This window comes from Anoplopoma fimbria, chromosome 20 (genome assembly GCF_027596085.1).
Source record: "Anoplopoma fimbria isolate UVic2021 breed Golden Eagle Sablefish chromosome 20, Afim_UVic_2022, whole genome shotgun sequence".
In the NCBI taxonomy this organism is placed as follows: Eukaryota; Metazoa; Chordata; class Actinopteri; order Perciformes; family Anoplopomatidae; genus Anoplopoma; species Anoplopoma fimbria.
The window spans coordinates 11,147,838-11,167,701 of NC_072468.1; the positions used below are offsets into that span (position 1 = coordinate 11,147,838).

Sequence of the window (19,864 nt, forward strand, 5' to 3'; positions counted from 1 at the left end):
TTAGGCGATTTAGCCGTAACCATCTTGGATTATGGCCGTCGGCATCTTTGCTTTTTGCAACCAATGAACAGAAGTAACCATATTTGAAATGCGGAGGAGTGTTGTAGAGACGCCGTAGACTGTCGGCGACCTGTCAATCACAATAAGCCCACCCTAAAGCATAACCTGCTTTATGGTCTATTTGACTCTAAATGGACCATCATTTACTAAATGAACATCATGCTGTATTGACGAAGACTTGAAACTAGAGATTGAGAACATAAACTCATGTTTACTGAGGGAATAAATCAAGAGAGAAGCAGAGTCATTTTCTCATAGACTTCTATACAATCAGAGGAGTCGCCCCCTGCTGGATCAGCAGAGAGAATGCAAGTTTTAAGACACTTCTGCATTGGCTACACTCGGCAGAACCGGTTGTTGCCACCTGCATTTGTGTAAGCTTGTTTGAAAAATGAAAATAAACCTCTGTAGATCAGTCATCTGTTTGATGCTCAAGGAAGAATTCAAAGAATAAAGAAAGGCAACAGCTCTGGTTCAGCTAGAATGATGATTTAAAACAGTCCCAACAATGTTATAGGAATACAATGCTATTCATTGCAGTACTCCTTTAATATGAATGTATTCATCTCAGCTGTCTTTTCCATCTGGTTTTAGCTACATATATCTGTGCGGTCCACTCGGTTACACAAAGAAAATCCTGATTAAATAAAACCACTTTTTGTCCCAACACTTGCAGTGTATTGATGAATAACAAACACGAGGAACTGTGGAAATGAAACTAAGCTCTGCATGTGATTCCTAGCAGGGAGTCAAAACACAAAAAACACCAAGTGAGGATGCTCTGAACAAGAGAAGAATAGAGATGAGATGTTTTCAAGATGTGCAAATATTACCACCTACCTGAAAACAGTCCTGGTCTTGACCACGAATAAGCAGCCGCAGCTGCTGTGTGGAGCTGGCCGAGTTGTTCCTCAGAACCAGCTTCTGTTGGCTGGAAAACAATGGCAGCTGTTAGTTATGTGATAAAAGTTAGTGTGCTGGAGTTTTGCGTCAAACTTGATGCCTTTGACAAACTTTGATGTGAGATTGAGAGTCATCAATTTGAGTTAAACCTTTAAAGAATGCATCCATTCTATGGGGGAGTTAGCCTTCTTACTGCTGTCTGTATTTTACCTCCCTTCAATGAGTATAAATAAATTGTGCATTATGTTGAAATAGCTTCTGAGAAATAACACTCCCTGTACACACCCTCTGTCCCTTCTCATGAATAACATTATCCAAGCCTTAATAGAATAAGAAGGCCCACTGGGCCATGAGATTTTTTTATTGATTACTTTCCAATGAATAATTGATAACTAAAAAAAAAGTATTATTTTTCTGTAACCAAGTAATAGTGAAATTAATGAGGAACTAAAAAAGTAGCTTACACAGCTCGTCCTAGAGTGACCCCTCCCCAGGCTACAGACTGCTTGTTGGAGAGAATCGGTGGGACGTCATTGGCGACGCCGGGACCAAAGACGACGGCAGAGGGAATGGCAGGTTTCCCAGAGTCCTCCGGGACAACTTCTCCTCTCAGGGTGACCTCATACTGAGGACCCGATGGCAGCACCAAGATGGTGAGAAGGCTGCAACACAACGAGCACAACCAATTCAACCCCTATTGGTGAGTTAAGATGTCCACTGGACATAAAACCCGTTTTGGGGTATTTGAGGAAGTGACCGAAGACAGATGCTTATGAACAGTTCATCCGAGCACACAATGTACATTCAATCAAAATGTTTTTGTTTGGTTAAATCCGTTTTGGTTGGCCAAAATTTCAGGTTCCGCCAGCCAGTCAAAATTAGAGTTTACATCCATGTCTCTCCAAAATGTCATCACTTCATTTTTAACCCTGTAAAATATTTGTGTGAAACGTCTCTGTGACAACACCCATTGGTTTGTGGACTGCCGTTTTGAAGCCTTCAGTTTGCTTTCTCTGGCCTTTACTATCTTGTCAAAATGTTACAATTAACTCTCAGAAGTGAAAACTAACTGTGAAAGGGTTAAAGTTCTAAAACGAAAACCCGGACAACTCCCAAACCGGACAATGCCGTGGTAGTCAACCTGTCAATCACAAAATAGCCCCGCCCTATAGCATCCCCTGCTAAATGGATCATAATTTACTAAATTAACATCATGCTGTATTGAATAAGACTTAAAACTAGAGATTGAGACCAAGATTTAAGACACTTCAGCATTGGCTTCCCTTTTCAGAACATCGAATCACTTCACCCTGAATGTCTCATTGACAGGACTTCAGTGCTGTTGTTTACTTCGATATCAATAAATATTTGAATACCTTTCTCGACATTTCCTGCTGCCCTGTGCTTTGAAGGACACCACAATGCTTTGCTCCTCCCCCATTCTCAGAGACAGTTCATCAGGTGTCACAGAGAAACTGTCCTCAGCGTCACTGCCCTTTAAACATGAATGAAAGAGAGACAATGAGAGGGAATATTGGTGAAAAGAAGAGGGCAAACCATTAGACAAGACTGCAAAGAAACTTTGGGTTAAATGTTGGGAGGCAACAGGGAGCAAGAGATGGAGAAGAAGTACATAGTTAGATAAAGCTGGGCATTAATTGACTTGATCAATTGATTAAAACGATGAATTTTTCATTACAAAATTTAGAAATTAATTTCCACTCTAACTCGGGTAATTACACAACCACCATGGTTCCGGGGATGTGAATGGAAACGCATCCAACATGCCAACACGTTTAATCTTGTTTACAAAAGTGGTTTTCTTCAGGGATAAAATTAATTTTTTCAAGAAACATCTTTAACGTCTTTTTTATTTATTTTTTTAAAGTGAAGTTTGCTGTAAGTTATTCATTTGTTTGTGTCTTTAGTGGACCTAGTTTGTTTTTGAGAAATCTGAGATTTGATTTCGGGCCATATCGTCCAGCCAGTTTTCCATGGAGAAAAACAAGAAAAACAGGAGGAAAATATCATTGAATCCCCACTATATGTGCAAGTCTGAGCCCTAAATGTCACAGAGGCTTACCCTAAATCCCAAATCTAATAAGAAAAGTAAAAGGTCAGAATTACCTTGAGTTTCAGCTGCACATCAATGTTTCCTGCGTTCTTTAATGGCAGCATCTGTTGACTGGATTTACCCGGTGGAGCAGACAGACTGACAGTCTAGACAAAAGTAGCACAATAATATAACTCCTCAGAGGACACGGAAAGTTGAACAAGGAATGAAACATGATTTAAATAAATAAATAAAATTGTTTTACCTCAAACTTTTAAAAAACAGCCACATTTCACAGTTGGGCTCTGTGTGCTTACAGGTACTTCAAAAATGGCTGAGGGTTAAAGTGGTCTGCAAATTCAAGACTCATTCTGAATCTGCCGGCCTCAAGTAAACTACGATCCCTGTCTCAACCTTCAAGTTTGGCCAACTAACTTATTCGGAAGAACTCAGTGCATTGTGAAGACAGGAGAGGCTGGAAGGAGGTTGTGTTTTCCATTTTTTGTAAAATAAATTATCACAGAATTTCCATTTGCGTTTTTTCTTTTTTATGATTTATGGCATTGTAACTGTGTTATACTGCACAAAAGACATTTATTTTCCATTCTCTCTAATTCTAGCTCTAGATTGTTCTGTTTACATAGAGGTGATGAACTTGCATCAAATCATCGATCAACTACATTCAGTTGCAACACTACTGATTAGCTTATCGTCCAAGTCACAGCTAATGAAAATAGTTGTCATTAGCTGTGTTCTATTTTTTATTTTTTTTAAAATCACCCTTAAATACATTGTGCTGGTACAGGTATTTCTTTTTTTTTTACATTTTATTGTCCAATGGAAAACTAGCTGCACTATCTCACTGCTACGATGACTAACTAGTAACATGGCATAAATAATGTATTTTCAATCCATTTGTCTGCCATAAAAAAGCCATATGACAATGAGACTACCTGCAGGTCTTTAGGAGCATGGACCCTTGCAGTTCCAGACCTGGCCCTTAGGGGAATACTTCTGATCACATGACTGGGACCAGGAGAGTCCACTTCAATGTCCACCCGAGCACTGTACTCATCAGCCGGACCGAGCTCACCTGACAAGCACAACAACAAAGAATTAGGGTTAGCAGAAAATGACTGGGCTTGTTTTGTGACTGATTTTATCACAGCAAAAAAATAAAAAAATGTTCACAAAATAAAATATTACTGGAATCAAATTGCCCACAGCATCGAATAAAAGTTACCCTATGCACTCTATAGCTGAATGGATTGAACTATTCAGGGGATAAAAGACAAATCAAATCTTTTTTTTCCCAGCACAAATACTTGTGAACTACACTTAAATTTACTCTAAACTTTTATGTTTTTTTTAGAATACCTGGTTTAAGGAGGTGCTGCGGCCTAGTCAGCACCTCCTCTTCCTGCTTCTTTGCAATGTGCATAAATACTAATAAAGAAATAAATACATTATTTAAAACAATGATTGCATTTTCTTGGTACTATATTTCTTTTTAAACTGTATTTAAAAAAAATACTAAACACTATTTCCCTGCGGAAGTTGCCCCTACAGCAAACACTGACATTAAATTGTTAACATTCCTCACTGACTTTAGCGTAAATAATGTCAACAGTTCAGATAATAAAGTGGTGATGTAAGGTTGATTACCTGATGAAACAGTGTACTTCTGAGGGGCCTTAAAGTGAACCCAGACCATGAACCCCTCTGGATTCTGAAAAAAAAAAGTACAATTTATCATGTGACTGATGAAGCCAGTTTCCCTGCTTAATAGGGGAGAGTGTTACCAATATCTTAATGTTCTGCCTCTCTTTCAGAAACTAATCAAAACACAGATTCATTTTGGTGAAATACCACAACCACCTCAGCAAGCTTTAGATTCATGCAGCAGGAAAACAACAATATAAGTGGCCAAAGATGCTGAATGAGGTCGTAATGATTTTTAGCATATCTAACCTCTCCGTAGCTGGCATGCATCACGTGATTCATCACCGAGGGAGAGGACACCGGCGTCATGTGTCCGGACTGCTGCGCCGCCTCAGATGTGTTGGAAACAGGGTGCATGGAGAAGGTGAAGCATCGCCAAGCTGTAGCGTTCTGGAGAAATGAGATGTCCATTCAGATACTATTTATTTAGCTCACTGCTGCGTTTTTTGCTGCTCTGCATGGCAAAGCAAAGCAAAGCAAGTTGTTATTAAAAAAAAAAACTGTCAAAAATGATCAGATTTATGCTTGATAATGCTGGGTCAGACTTCGGCAATTGTTGCATCTCTAGTAGAAATGTACTGCTGACTCACAGCGCTGATGACCAGACGGATGGGCACTGTGGCATGAGTCCTGTTGAGCACTTTGAGAGGAAGGGATTTGGCACTGCCTCCTGGAAGGTCTCCGAAATCCAGACAGCCAGAATTGCTTACTTCAATCTGAGAATCAAAATAAATATGAGGACCTTAGGTACTATGCAACATATCTAAATATAATTAATGGTTCATTCAAGTAAAAGGCAGAAATGAGCAACTTCACTTCTACATTATCTCCCCAATATTTCACACAAGTATTTGACTTTGCCTTGTTTCTTATGTAGCAGGTTCATTTTAGTGTGATCTTTAGTTCTGGAGGCCCTCACCTCCAGTGCAGGATTCTCTGCTATGGCAAACAGCACCACCCTTTTGGCAAAGATGTTGGCCCTGGCAGCGACCTCCGTCTCCGCCGATGCGGGCCACGAGCAAACGCTGAAGACACACTGGTACACGCCAGCCTGTGGAGGGATGAACAACACCTTCTGCTCCTCTGTACTCTTGGGGGCAATGATCGTCTTGTTTTTCACTATAAGCCACTGGTACGGCAGGCTGTCCACCTGTAGGGATTGGCATCGGGGACGGGAGAATACGTGATTATTAAATAGGGGTTCGTCAGCTGGTTTAGCTGGGTATTTTAAAAACAAAACAAAACAAAACAAAACAATTCTAAAGATACTTTTAGCCCATGCTTTGAATTCGTCACCACTATGTGCTCTCTGCTCACCTTCTCTCCATCGATGGCCAGGCTGGTGACAGTGATTGACACCTGCTGCCATCTCTCGGAGGGGTTGAAGAGACTGAGGGAGGTCTGTGAAGCGATGCCAACGCAGCAGGCGTGAGGGAACCGCAGTTCATCTGGCACCACCACTTGGCCTGAGGATGACAGTGGAGAAGGGATAGCTCATACAGGGAAATGCTGCCCCACTGTGGGGAAGAAGTGTCTTAATGTCTTACTCTCAGTGATTGTAAGAGATGCAAAGACTTGAACACTATAAATTATTGCAGCACTTTCAAATTAAGAGTTAAATTGCTTGTGGCAGTTTTCTGATTTGCATAAGAATATGATTATCTCCCTGCATTTAACAAACTGCCCACATATATAATTGGTAAGGTATGACAAAGAATATTAACAAGACAACAACACAGTGAATTAAAATGGGTAAAGGAAGTAAACTCTCATATAAACACCAAAACCACTTCTACCTCTCAGTTCCTCAAGACCTCCTGCCATCAGTGGCTCTGCACCATATTGACCATAGGGTTTCCCCATCATTGCCAAGTCCTGCTGGCCCTGATGGGGTCTGGGGAGGTGATGGGACCCAACAGACCCAGAAATTCCCAGGTGACCTGATGTAGGATGGACGTGTCTCACTGTGAGATCACTGCTGGGTATGCCTGGAGAAAAGAAAAAAAAAAATAGAAGAAGAGGAGGCAATTGCATCTTTATTGATATTTTTCTGGGTATTTTATGGTTTTTGCAACGCATAACTCAGCATGTGTGTTTATGAAAGCAGATGGAAAAGACATGCCTGTGGAGGACACGCTGAAGAGACCATTACCTGGTGCTCTAACATGGTAGCCACTCGGATGTAATGGAGCGTCGGGTCCCAAATACTGCTGAGGCAGCTGGGAGTTGAAGAGAGAGCGCCCAGTGAGGAGGGACTGCATATCTGCTTGGTGGGGAAGGTCAATCAAGCCATTACATTGGGGCTTAAAGCTGGGAATGGGCACGTAGTGAAGTCCCTCTGATGAGTAGGATGGAGGCATGCCGAGCCCGCTAGCATACACTGACGAGGAACCCGAGCTAGCAGCGCCCCACTGCTGCGAGCTCTGAGGGGCTGCGGCGCTGCTGCTTTGCTGAATGTTCACATTGCTGCAGTAGCCAGAGTCCACTTTAGTGAGCTGTCTCACATTGGACTCAGAGAGGTGGTTGTGGTTCCTGCTACCCGCTGAGAGATCCCCAATTCTGTCCCCATGGCAGTGGTAGTTACATTCACTCTGGCTGCGAGTGCAGCTCAGACCCGAAGCACTGCGGGACGGCTCCGGGCTTTTACACTGCTGCGCCGGTAGCGGGTCCAGACTTTGAGAGTGCTGTGGTTTCATCTGGTCCAGGCTTTTGGGCCGGCCAAGAACATCGAGGTCAGGCTGTGCATCTGGTTCCATGGGTGGAGTTGGACTGAATCTGATGATGGTGGTGCTCAGCGCCATGGTGCAGTTGTTCTGTGGACGGCAACAAGATGAACAACCCGTGAAACTTAATACCACACTTATGATTAATAAAGACCTGAAACCATTTCTCCAATAACACAACTGACACAGTAAACCTTATCCACTATTTCATCCTTTTAGGTCAGAGTGCTCCTAAAAAAATACATGTTTAACATCTGATTTCTGCAACAACCCCCATGACAGTGACCTGGCTATTATGAAGGTTCTAATTGCAATATTCATTTTGAAAGAGAACTGACCTTCATGTCTCACGCTTAGAGATGGGTACCGGCTCTCAGTATTAAACGGGCACCGGTACCAAATTATTAAAGACCGGAGTATTGAGAAGCTCCGTGATAAGAGGAGCAGAGAGGTAAAAGGTGGAGGAAGTGATGGAACCAGGTGAAGTGAAGATAACGCGAGTTGACAGCACCACACTGTAAGTGCAATTAGAACCTTCATAATAGCCAGTACTTCATGAATACACCTGTTCAACAGGCATAAATGTGTAAAAAGTTTGAAAAGCGTCATTTCAATCTGCTCTGTCCCAAGTCCCTCATCCACTGCAGTATGTTTACACAAGCACAGCGCGCTAGCTCAGCTGATAGCCAATTGTTAAGCTTAGTTTGGCACGTGTCTTAAAATGATTATTACCTTCTCTGCTGAATCACATGAGCAGAGAGAGGACAGGAAGAATGACGGATTTCTGTGTTCTTCTTTCTTTATAAACTTCACTTAGTGAGCTATTATGCTGTTCTATTAACATTTAGTTTTATTTAAAATAAATTTTAATCCTCTCAGCATTGATTTTGTAATGAAAAGAACCCATAAGAGTTTTGTTAGTAGTATTCCTTACGATACCCATCCCTACTCGTGCAACAGCAATGGAACTTTCCGTGCTGTAGCGGCCAAGGCTAGGTGTGCTTGACTTTGTCCTACCGTACCTTTTTCCTGTCAGGTGTAGGAATGAGAGTGCCATCATTCATTGAGATGTAGGTGAGCCGGCTGAGACTTGGGCTGGAGCAGGTAGACTGAGGAGAGAGGTCAAGATCTGGACGTTTGTCTGCCAGACCTCCGCTGGACGACGCGGGTGACACCATACTGGTGAGACAAGACAAAAATGGGAAAAACAGTAATAAATATTGACTCAAAATGCAAATGTCCCGTGTATTTGTGTAGTAGAATCTCAACTTACACAACAGACTAAAGGTTTAAGAATAATGGGACAGTTACTCACTTGTCAAGTAATCATTTCATCAATTTGAGTAAAGTTAAAACCAAAGCCACGAAAAGGTTACTACTTAACAAAAAGTACTAAATCACAATACCTATCAGCGCTGGGTACAGAGGTCTGACTTGGAGAGGAGTGAGTGAGCGGGGAGGTGGACGGTCTGAAGTTACACTGAGTCTCATCCACACCGGGCTCAGAGAAACCCTTCAGCAGTTCTGAGGAACAAAGTTATTGTTAACATACATATTCATGATTATCATTAGGGCGGTGCTTTGGCAAGAATCTGGTCATATGACAGGCCGTGTGATACAGGAGTTATGATTCAACATATTGCGATACTGTAAGTTTACTTTACACTGATCTGCCCCTTGCAATTCTGCATTTTTTTTTTTTTTTAGGGAAATTGGGATTTTCAGGCAAGGCATCCTGATTGATACATGTTTGGCATTTCAATATCAGTTTGCAAAAAATGTGCTCACAAGGCACTGGCTACTTCCTGAACCCCCACACCATACAGGAGTGGATAGATATAGTTAATCACAATTATGTTATGGAAAGGATTACTTTTTTCCTTCGTATTCAGAAAAATGTTCATGAAATTCTGGAATATGTACGACCCTTAAAGCCAGATTTTGCAGAGGAAGCGAATGAATGATGAAATTATTTTTATAACATTTTCTTTCAAGTCTCCCCCTGAAACATTTTTCATTTCTCTCGGGTGCACACTTTCTCACCCAAAATCTACAAAGTTACACAACTTTGTGGACAGCAGAAGATATAAAATTGCCCTTGTGTTGATGCATGATTTATAAGTAAAACTACTGTCCCAAAAATAAAGAATACAAAAAGAAGACAAGGCACCATACTTTCTTATTTTGTGCAATATGCTGTCTCCTGATCCCTACAGTTGTTTGTATAAGGGACAACTGTTGCATGTGAACAGTTTAAATCACAAGTCCCGTATTTATGGTATTCACTCACCAGACGCAGAGTCCAGTGGAGGCTGGGTGTTCTGGCAAGAGAAGCCAACGTGTTTCTCCAGAGAGCTACGAGGTAGTGGAGCAGCCGTGATGTTCCTGTGTGGTGGTGGTGGTTTCTTCTCTGGAGAATGACTCCGTTTGTCCTGCTGCTGCTGGCCTGCACTCCTAACCCTCTGTGTCGGAGAAGAGGAACCTTTAAAACAAGGCGGGCCAGACTGATCTTCCCTCAGGCCAGGTGGGGTTCTTGGCAAGCCGGGTGAGGCAGCAGAGCATTTATCACTCCTTTGTGATGTGTCTAAGGAAGACCTAGTCTTGCTGGATGCTTGTGGGTTCATTTCCCCTGGCTTGACTCCATTTTCTTTGAGGGTCCTGCCTGAGGACCCACATGTCTTGGTAGCAGAAGAAGAAGAGTTATCGCATGCTGTCATTTTATCTGCAGGAGGCGCGACCGTTGAGGCCTGCCCTGAGCCCACGGACCTCCTGGCAGAGCTGAAAGACGTATGAGGGCGAGGAATAGAGCTTTTTTTTGAGTGACCCTTGTGACCTGGATTAAATAATGAGCTAGAGGCCTCTCCTCCTTTGTCTTGCTCCTCGGTTTCTGTTCTCGTGGGCTTCTGTAGAGTCTCGCTATCCACTCGCTGAGCTGAGCTCCCCAGTTCCTCAGGACGTCCTGCCTCGGGGTTCCTCTGAGAGCTGCTGGGGTTGTCAATCCAACCGGTCAGGTTAAAGGTAGTGTGCTCCACCGAGGCATCGCTGCTGCATGACACATCCATCTTTTTCAGGTATTTCTCCATGTCGAATGCGCTCAGCTCTCCTACGTAGGTGCTCCTCTGCAGCGTGTCCGGTGTGCCGCTCTGGTCTGGATCAGGGAGGATCTATGTAGAGGGCAAAACATTGTTTGTATTTAAAATTTACATTTTAAGACAAATATTTAGAAAATGGGAAGATAAGAGATCACTTCCGATCCCTGCATCACAAATACAGATAGTAATTTAAGTATTTAACCTGAACAAACGAAATGTATTTTATCCATTTCTCCTAGTGAAACATTTAAAAAAAGACAAGGGATAAATATATTTCATAATACGGACTGTTGGGATTGGAGCACAAGTCTTGCTGATTACAGTTTCTGTTCCAACACCAGGAAACAAACAATGTTAACTCAGATTGAGAGCTCTTTTGCAGTTCATGGTAATGACCACGTCAACGTACATACTATTAAATATAAGAGTAATACTTGAAGAAGACAAAAAAGGGGTTACATGTTCAGCACAGTGTGGTTCCTCTGTGCAGTTGACAGCAGGTCCGACGGGTCCTGCGGACTCTGGTCGATTCCTCGCCCTGCTCCTCTTGGTCAACTCCATGATCATGGCAGCCAGCTGCGATGGGTCGGTGCTGATGGACGCGTCGGCAATTGCTGAGGCAATGGTGCTGATACTTAGCATCAGGTTGCTGCTGTTGTTGTTGGGGGACACGCAGCTTTGGTTACCCGGGCTTGAATCAGAGCCGGAAGCCTCACTGTGGTCAGGTAGTGCAGCGCTGCCAGCGTGGTCCTAAAGAGGACAGGGGATTTAATGTCAGAGAGCCATACTGCCATGCATGTAGCCGTACACGGAGATATTAAAACATCAACATATCCAAAAAAGTCCCTGTACCTTCTGTTCACATGGTTCTGGATCTGCAACACCTTTCGGTGACATCCTTTCACCTGGTGCCTCAAGAGTTTTGTCCAGGTCCTCTGCAAGGAGATGATCATGAGTAACAGCACAGTGTAAATCACTTACAAAACAAGCAGAAAACATCTGGTACTACTGTATGAGCCCAGAAAGTGATTATACAGCCTGAGCAATACTGTGAACACACCTGGGTTGAGGGTTTCATCTTGTTCACTGAGTTCCATGGTGTCAGTGTGAGCAGAGTTGTCTCTGGTTGAGAACTCTGAGGGGTGAATCAGGGGAAACGGTTCCCTCTTCTCTGGAGAGGTGATGATGTAGCCAAAGGACGGCTAGAGGAACAAAGACCAAGCTTTTAATACATGTTGCATTCAGACAGACATTAAAACAATCTTCATCTGCCATAATAATTCTGGCGTCTCCCACCAACAAAAAACAACAACATACTGACCCGTTTAATCCAATCCACATCATCAGTGCTGCCCAGACAGCCAAGGGCTTCAGAGCGCTGTCCAAAAAACTGCCCTAAAGTCAGTCGCAGGTAGCTGTGGTCCCCCTGCTTAAACTCTGAGGAGACCTGGGAGGCCCTCATCAGGACGTGGCTGTTGGTGGGGGCCCTCCAAGAGGAGTCGCTGTGGAAGGTGCTGTTGCTGCTGGCTGGTTCAATCTGCTCCTCCTGCGCGGAACAGTAATACTCACAATAAACCACAAAAGGCTGTGCTTTACCAAATACATGGTAGCTGAGAGTTTAAGGAGTATGTTAGTGTCCTCTCTTACAATATGGCACAGAGACATGAAGGACAAAATGGGGATGTTGTATACCTGCATGAATTGGTGCTCCTTCTCAAATTCCTCTTGATCCTTGGCTATCTTTTCCAAAGCATCACCTGCAAAGAGGAGAAATAAGTGCTGCTTTATTAACGGGATTCTGCACAAACAGTAGCGCTACATTAGAGCAATCGTGTATTAATGCAGTAAAGCTGCGGTCTTTGTACTTACTGGCAGGAACAAAATCCTCAGTCTGAAGCTGGCCAACATTCTCCGATGGCTTCCCGTCAACCTCTTTCTCAAAGGAGGAGTAATACGCCAGGTCAGTCACCCACTGGCCTTCTTCATTCTGGTACACCACACTATGAGTGGCATTGGCCCCTGAAGAGACAAGCAACGCCGTTAACATTTTACATCATACAAGGTGTGGTGTAAGATGTAGTGATAGATGGACAAATTTCCTCTTGTTTTTGTTTAGTATCCAATATTTGGTCATTTTTTGTAAGTGTCCATGGAATTTTGGGATTCATCGATGCTTTCTTACTTTTGCTCTACTATACTATGGGTCAGAGAACATTTTACGAGTGGTGGAGAGCATTCTTACCCAGATAAGAAAAAAAACCATCTTGTTTTCACAGTCTACAAACTGTTTATCCAACAAGGATACATTTTCAAATTTTGGATTTTGAGAACATTAAAAAAAGCATGAATATCATATAATGTAGATTATCATATGTCTTAGAATAATGATAGGATTATTAAAGAAATACTATTAGTCCATTGAGCCCCATTAAGAAACCCTATAAAAACATTTGGCTGATATTGCATGTATTCAGCTTCTGAATGGTTTACATGCTGCTCTTTGATGCTTGGTAAATCCCTAATTAATAGAATTGACATCCCCGCCTGCATTACAAGAACAATACGGGTGACTTCATTGCAGCCCATTGTCTTTCAGACACGCTGGTGAAAAATGTAAAGTGGATGAAGAGTATTTGCACAATAATTGGATTGGTCTCGCGCCTCAAATGTATTATCATATGGGGTTCATCCTTTAGTACACCTGGGTAAGAGCACATATTTTTTTAAGAAAATGTTGCTGCATGACGCCCATTATGTATTCAGCTACAGATTAAGCCGACCTTGCTGAAACTCCATCTCCGGGTTGTCTGGGCAATGGTTCCAGGCATCATCTGAGTCCTCTTGGTCCTGGTGGAAACTCTGGGAGAAATACTTGGGTTCCAGTGAGGTGGAAAGGGGATTATTGTCATCCTCACTGTTGCTGTCAAAGGCCTCAGCTGCAGTCACATCACCACAAGGTCCTCCCCTTAGGCCCAAGGAAGGCCTGGAACCATCAGGCTCATCTAATCCATCATCATCATCATCATCATCATCATCATCATCATGGCATTCCGGCAGCAGCATCTAAGGGTGAGTTTGTTGACAAAGGTATAAGTGCTGCATAACAATGACTTTTTTTGGGATACTTATATCTGACCTTTCAATTTTATTTGAGAATGTGTTAAGTGTGCAATGTTACATGTTGACTGTATTGTACCTGGGAGAGGTGGAAGCTCCCCTGGGTGCCTTGAAGGTGGGAGAAAGTTAGATTTGCTGAGTCCTGAGGTCTTCTGAGTCCAGCTCCACTCCTCAGGTAGGCTGAGTCCAGCAGTCGGTCAACAGTGGGCCCAGACTCTGTGCTCTCCATGGCATCCTGGCATTCAAATCAGAACCGCATTGACAAAAACATTTACTAGAATTTTAGCCTTTTATACTGCGTTCTTTTGTGCAGTGCTTTGCATATTCTTGCTAAATCAACAGATTAAAAAAAGTAATACCATAGGATATTATAAAATAAATATTTGTACAATAAAATGGCCACCATTAGGGCTGTTATAGTAACATACGAGTTGTGGTGCGTCTGTACTCACCAGTGCCTCCTGTCGGTCCAGGACCATGCTCCAGTTGACGGGGGAAAGCCTCTGAGTTCCCCTTGATGCCCCAAAAGAAGAGCTGGCCTCTCCTATCCCTACAGGACCCACACGGTCACCCATCTGCAAAACATTGTGTAAATATTAAACTCTTTAGGTGTGTGCAGATAAAATCCACATTATGAGGGCAAACAGAAAGTGTGTTAGGAGTAGAAAATGATTGTCCTCAATATGAACTAAATTGTATATGAAATCCTAAAAAATACACACAAATAAATCTTTGTCACAGCAGAAAACATTAATGCTACCTGTGTTTCTAGGTGCTCCAATGAGCTACCTTGCTGCTACATGCAATGCAGCCAGAAAGTGAGCCTATTCTTACCTCAGTAAGTCTGGAGAGACCGCTCCTTCCATGTCCTGGCAGATTCAGGTCGCCATCCTCATCCTCACCAGCAGCACTGCTTCCCACGATCCCCAGCCCGCGCAGGACATCGTAGGTGGTCTGGACGGCGGTCGACGGGAGAGGGATGGTCGAAACCCCGCCGTCGTTTCCGCTTTCCTCGCTCCCACTGCTCCCATCCCCGCCTCCTCCATCCCCTGGAGTTACGCAATGACACAAAAATAGGATGTCACTTTAAAATGAACTGTCTACAATGATTTGACATTCCCTCAAAACAGCTCCCTGTTGAATACACATCATAACATGCATTCGCTTTGAAATTTAAGGGCGCGGGAAAACCAACAAGATAACCAAAAGAAAGAAATGAGGTAGTGAAGAACAGTCATTAAAGCTGCATATAGTACCGGTGACTGGAGGGTTGAGGACTTGTCCCTCAGCAGATCGTCTGTGTTCGATCCCAGACAGAGACGGTCCACCGCGGCCGCTGGAAGCCTCATCATCAGAACTGCCTCCCTCTAAGCCCGGCCTGAAACTGGGACGGTTACTCTCTCCAACCTGGACACACATGTAGATACAAACAGAAATTGCATAAAGCAAAACTTGGTTGTAAAGTACATTTTGATACAAAGTGATGGAGCTACAGGATGTTTGATTTTTTTTTAGGTTTATACTGATTATTATTTTTAAGAGTTTTTAAAGTCTGATAATATTGTTGTCTTTTTCTGACCAGTTGTCTGGAGGTGCTGGGCAGCATCCGTGTCCTGGTGGCACCGCTGTTCCTTCCGGCAGACTCCAGCTCATCCTCAGTGTCCTCATCGCTGGCAGGACAGGAGTCCATACCGGTAGCAGCCAGACGCACATCAGGCATCTGGAAGTCCTCCTGAAAAAAAAAAGGTACGAAAGAAGATAAAGTAAGTGATAATAAAGCAATGGAGAAGAAAGTACAAGGGGAAAATTGAATGGTTGTTTGATTAAAGTTAAATATATGATTCACAAAAGTAATGACTTGTAGAATTGTAGGTAGAGAGTTGGAGTATTTGGGATCCTTTGCCAAAACGCAAATTTCCTGGTGATATTTGTGAAACTTAACAGTATTTTCAGGCAGAAAGCTGAATAAGCTGGAAGCGGCACATGGGCACAAACTAATAAGGGTGTAAATGTGCTCACCTGATTGTAGTCATCAAGGAACTGGTGTCTATACTGGTCTGGTTCCGTAGAACTTGGGTTTGATATGTTGTCAGTAACACCAGGCTGTCCCTATAAACAAAGAAATATATATAAATGGGGACATTGACACACATAGACCAAGTGAATGAGAGTTAAATGAAAACTTACTTTAAACAGTTTTCTATGATTCACTTATGCCGGTAGAGTGTAAGAGAACAAGTCGGTAAAATACAAAGTGTTTCAAAGGAGAGAGGAGTCTTACTGTTGCAGGGATCTCCTGGCCCTCCACTCTGCCTCTCTGCATGGCCGGAGGCACCAGCTTATTGAAATACTGCTCCAGCTCATCGTCAGGCAAGTTGTTAGAATCAATTTCATCATCTGGGAATCAAACGCACGTTCACAACATGACTCAGGCTTTGACAAAATGTTTGGCATTCTATGCTTTAAAAAAGAAAAAAGGATGTATGAACCTGTGATGTCGCTGTTCATGCTGTCTACAGACATGAGCTTCTCATTTGCCAGGAAGCTGGAGTTGCTGCCACTGAAATGGTCACTGTCCACTCCATCACTCTGCACATTGTCCTCCTCGGCTGTAGCTGGTAAGGGCTGAGAGTGCATGAACTGTCCAGGAAAAGGGAAAAGATTTGCAGGTGCCTGATCATAGTTTTGTTGGAGATAAAAATAGAAGTTATAATCTAGAAACTTTGTTTTAAAATCCCAAATGGAAACCTAAATTTGAAAATAGGTTTTTCACTTTTTCTTTCCTGATTTGTATCCTGTAAGGAACTGCGGTGGAAAGAGACTATTCAAAAATATGTAATATACCTAATTCTGAAGACATAAACAGTTTTTCAATTATATGAGTTGATCCTCAAAATGGGTCATATGACCATCTCTTCCTGATATGCACATGAAAAAGATCCAATTTATTATGAGCAAGAAATAACTATTATTATGTATATGGCCCAAGTTATGGGTCAACAAATTACTGCAAAAGTGCCATCACAGATAAAATGTACAACTGACAAATGAACAAAAGCTACCAAAATCGGTACCTTTGCATCTGTGATATCTTTATGTCCAAAATGAGCAAACGACAGAAGCCCTGTTGACAGATCTGTCAGAAGAGACAAAAAAAACTACATTAGTATCATTCAAAGAAAATGTTTCTTCTTCTAATAATCTTTTCAAAGTTGACATCATAAAACATTCATAAAAGGCAACTTTGTTTTTCCTGTTATGTTTGTAAGCAATAAAAAAAAATCTATAAAGCTAAAGCAGTGCAATATCATTTACCTGTTGCAAGTTCTGTGTGCCGGCCATGGACTGAGCCCATATGTGTGAAAGGGGGCCCCAGCATGGAGCCTCGGTTTTGAGAAGCGCTCTCGTCCAAATTTATCTTCACCAGCATGTCTGAAAGACGGTGCGCTGCAATGAAGTCATCCGCATTGTCCCTGTAATGCAGGCGGGGATGATAATAATAATTAGGATCACATAAAAATTACATGGAGAAAGAAAGTGGAAAATAAATTCTAATGGTTAAGACATTAGGAATGTCCATCCCGTCATGGTTATAGAAAAGACAATTTTTTTATTTTTTTTTATTAAAATTAGGCTGCCATATTTTACCATGATCCCCTGTAATTGAATGTCTCTCTGCCGAATGTACATAACTGTAAAAGCTTCAGTGAAATAATTCAACCTAGATGGGTTGACTCACAAAAAGATTTATGTACATTGAGACAAACATGCATTGCATTTTATAGCATGGCTAATGCTTTCAGTGACAATCTTCTGCACTGATTTAAATAATGCAAACATTAGTCAACGAGTACCACAAGAACAACAGTTTTAGAAAAAAAACAATTGCAATCACAAAACAATTCTATGATCTAGAACACAAGATATGCTTTTTCTTCCTCACAGACAACATTGCAAAACACAAATCAGCAGTGTGAACTTTGTGTATTTATATACTCACAAGTCATCTTTGAAGCTGAGGGCAAACTTGGGCTGTTCTCTAACAGATGACTGTGAGTTGGCCTCCAGAAATGAAGTCTCAACAGGATCTCCTCTGCAAAGCAAGAGCACATAGCACTGCTGGTACAAAACAACCGATTGGTAACATAACAAAACCGCTCCACATCATGGTTAATGATCCAAAATGACATTTAGCAACACAGTACTGACTCACTGTCAACATCCTATTACTTTTGTGGAAAATGTCAGACACAACTAAAAACAGCTGCAACAACATCCATCCATAAGCAGTTCTATATTTGGCCGTCACGTCTTAATGTTTTGTCATAATGTATTCCTTTCCTATTTATTTTCTGCATATAAATACTTCCTTTTTCCAGTAGCATTTACATGCTTCAATTAGTAAAAACACACACACTTCCAAAACATTTGGAATAACCTCAGCTTCCATTCTCACACTAGTCAAAACAGTTGGTGTGATGATCAGAGACTGATGCATGAGAGCATTTCCACAAAAAGCCACATCTGTCCAAAGCAGCTTGCTCCCACCTGTTGTCAGACACGGGTTTAATTTTAGCCACTGTAGAGGCAGCCACTGGAAGTCCTGGGCCTGAACCCAATGTCACATTCCCCAGTGTGGCGCGGCCACCGGTGCTGTCCAGGGACTTGCATAGGAAGCTGGGGAAGGCTTCATCTTCCAACTTGTAGAAACTGTCCGCCATGGTTTTGAATGGAGCAGGGTGACAGCCAAATGTGTCTCGACTCCAGCTCAGGTGAAGACCATCTGTAATGTGTAGGACTAGGACAAATAAAAGGCGAGTTGGTGTTACTTTGGGAACTCGAAACAAGTCAAATAAATGCGGACTGTGCAGTGCGTTGGCAGGGATGGGACCATTTAGTTAGATAATATGTCCGTTTAGAAATGACGAGCTTGTTGAGAGCACCTTAAAATAAGTTCATCGCAAATACTTGTTTGCATATTTTCATGCATGTTGTTTCAACGGGTATTACTTTTGTCACAGCTAGCTAGGAAACAAATTAGAAGCAATTAACGTCAACTAGCTATCCTCATTTCGCTACGTTAGCTCACTTTTAACGCTAGCTCGTATAGCGCTCCTTGCTAAAAACAACGGGGGGGTTGTCAAAATCACCAACACTCTCCTAATGTGTGCAAACTAACGTTATCTTCATTTAATAAGTTAGAGGCAAGTGTTGCAACACGAGTTACAGAGAACATAGATAAGTTCATCTTAATCTAGAACATCTGCGTACTACCCGAGCCCTGAATGGTCCATTTCGGCGAGTTAGCGCTAAATCATAACGTTGACGTTAGTTTGACTTCAACTCACGTCCGATACTCCAGAAGACGGCCGACAGCACGGTTATCGTCCAACTCGAGTTTGTGTCTCTATAAACTGGTCCCGACACGTTGCAAGGAGTAGTTACGTTCCAAGAGAAACTTCCCGAACACCTGAGTTAGTCATTATTTCTTAAACGGAGGCACAACAAACAAACCGTACAACTGTTCGGAGGGACCAAAGCAGCGCCCAGACACCACAGGAAGCCCGCGTGAGAGCCCATGTAATGTGGGCGGGACTTACCCAATTTAAACCACTTTGATTGGACAGCAAAAGTGAGAAGAAGGAAATTGCCAATCACGATAGGATAGGACTCATGTCATTCCATTGGCCTTTTAGAGACTTTTGCAGTCGGTGCATCCATGGAGTTTGTCCTTACAAGATGAATGAAAGAGGGGGGGGGGGGTACTTATTTTTAGACTGTAGCCATGATTTAATGGCAATATAGTGTACAAAAATATACAATAAAGTGGAAATGTAGAGAGTAAAAATACAGCATTAGGGTTGAGAAATGAGCTAATCGGTTAAAGTTTTTTCTACCATACTGAGGGACATAAAAGCAAAGATGTATAGTATTTAGTTACTGGCTGAGTGTGGAGATTGTTGTATCAAGTGTTCCTCCGAAGCAGCTGCAAGAGAGCATCCCATGCATTCCAGTTTGTGAGGCATTGATACGAGTGAGCCATGACATTAAACGTTATCCTTCCTGTCAAAACAAATGACATACCGTTGATTTCCCTACATTTAGAGTATAGCTGGCAGAAGAAGTTTCGTAAAATAGGCCACATCCAGTTGACGTCAAAGAACCATCCAGTTCAAAAGTCCAAGAATATCATT

General features: G+C 42.4%; 1 protein-coding gene across 1 annotated transcript in view; it reads right to left on the bottom strand.

Annotated features, from left to right (window-relative positions):
• cep192 (centrosomal protein 192) overlaps positions 1 to 19,235 on the bottom strand; it is a 34,263-nt gene extending 15,028 nt beyond the window's left edge. Inside the window, exons 1-35 of the mRNA XM_054621186.1 lie at positions 19,019 to 19,235; positions 18,219 to 18,468; positions 17,671 to 17,763; positions 16,986 to 17,143; positions 16,745 to 16,806; positions 16,160 to 16,310; positions 15,952 to 16,067; positions 15,690 to 15,779; positions 15,250 to 15,402; positions 14,927 to 15,077; positions 14,505 to 14,719; positions 14,123 to 14,245; positions 13,750 to 13,905; positions 13,334 to 13,616; positions 12,423 to 12,572; positions 12,246 to 12,310; positions 11,875 to 12,099; positions 11,614 to 11,755; positions 11,406 to 11,488; positions 11,013 to 11,303; positions 9,752 to 10,625; positions 8,868 to 8,985; positions 8,484 to 8,640; positions 6,891 to 7,551; positions 6,535 to 6,726; positions 6,056 to 6,204; positions 5,658 to 5,888; positions 5,329 to 5,454; positions 4,988 to 5,128; positions 4,682 to 4,745; positions 3,970 to 4,109; positions 3,091 to 3,183; positions 2,340 to 2,458; positions 1,428 to 1,625; positions 901 to 991 (exon numbers count right to left, since the gene is read on the bottom strand). Of these exons, the coding sequence (XP_054477161.1) occupies positions 901 to 991; positions 1,428 to 1,625; positions 2,340 to 2,458; positions 3,091 to 3,183; positions 3,970 to 4,109; positions 4,682 to 4,745; positions 4,988 to 5,128; positions 5,329 to 5,454; positions 5,658 to 5,888; positions 6,056 to 6,204; positions 6,535 to 6,726; positions 6,891 to 7,551; positions 8,484 to 8,640; positions 8,868 to 8,985; positions 9,752 to 10,625; positions 11,013 to 11,303; positions 11,406 to 11,488; positions 11,614 to 11,755; positions 11,875 to 12,099; positions 12,246 to 12,310; positions 12,423 to 12,572; positions 13,334 to 13,616; positions 13,750 to 13,905; positions 14,123 to 14,245; positions 14,505 to 14,719; positions 14,927 to 15,077; positions 15,250 to 15,402; positions 15,690 to 15,779; positions 15,952 to 16,067; positions 16,160 to 16,310; positions 16,745 to 16,806; positions 16,986 to 17,143; positions 17,671 to 17,763; positions 18,219 to 18,391 (6,234 nt within the window). The 5' untranslated portion in view covers positions 18,392 to 18,468; positions 19,019 to 19,235. The remainder of the gene's footprint in view (positions 1 to 900; positions 992 to 1,427; positions 1,626 to 2,339; positions 2,459 to 3,090; positions 3,184 to 3,969; positions 4,110 to 4,681; positions 4,746 to 4,987; positions 5,129 to 5,328; positions 5,455 to 5,657; positions 5,889 to 6,055; positions 6,205 to 6,534; positions 6,727 to 6,890; positions 7,552 to 8,483; positions 8,641 to 8,867; positions 8,986 to 9,751; positions 10,626 to 11,012; positions 11,304 to 11,405; positions 11,489 to 11,613; positions 11,756 to 11,874; positions 12,100 to 12,245; positions 12,311 to 12,422; positions 12,573 to 13,333; positions 13,617 to 13,749; positions 13,906 to 14,122; positions 14,246 to 14,504; positions 14,720 to 14,926; positions 15,078 to 15,249; positions 15,403 to 15,689; positions 15,780 to 15,951; positions 16,068 to 16,159; positions 16,311 to 16,744; positions 16,807 to 16,985; positions 17,144 to 17,670; positions 17,764 to 18,218; positions 18,469 to 19,018) is intronic.
• Between the last annotated feature and the right edge of the window lie 629 nt (positions 19,236 to 19,864).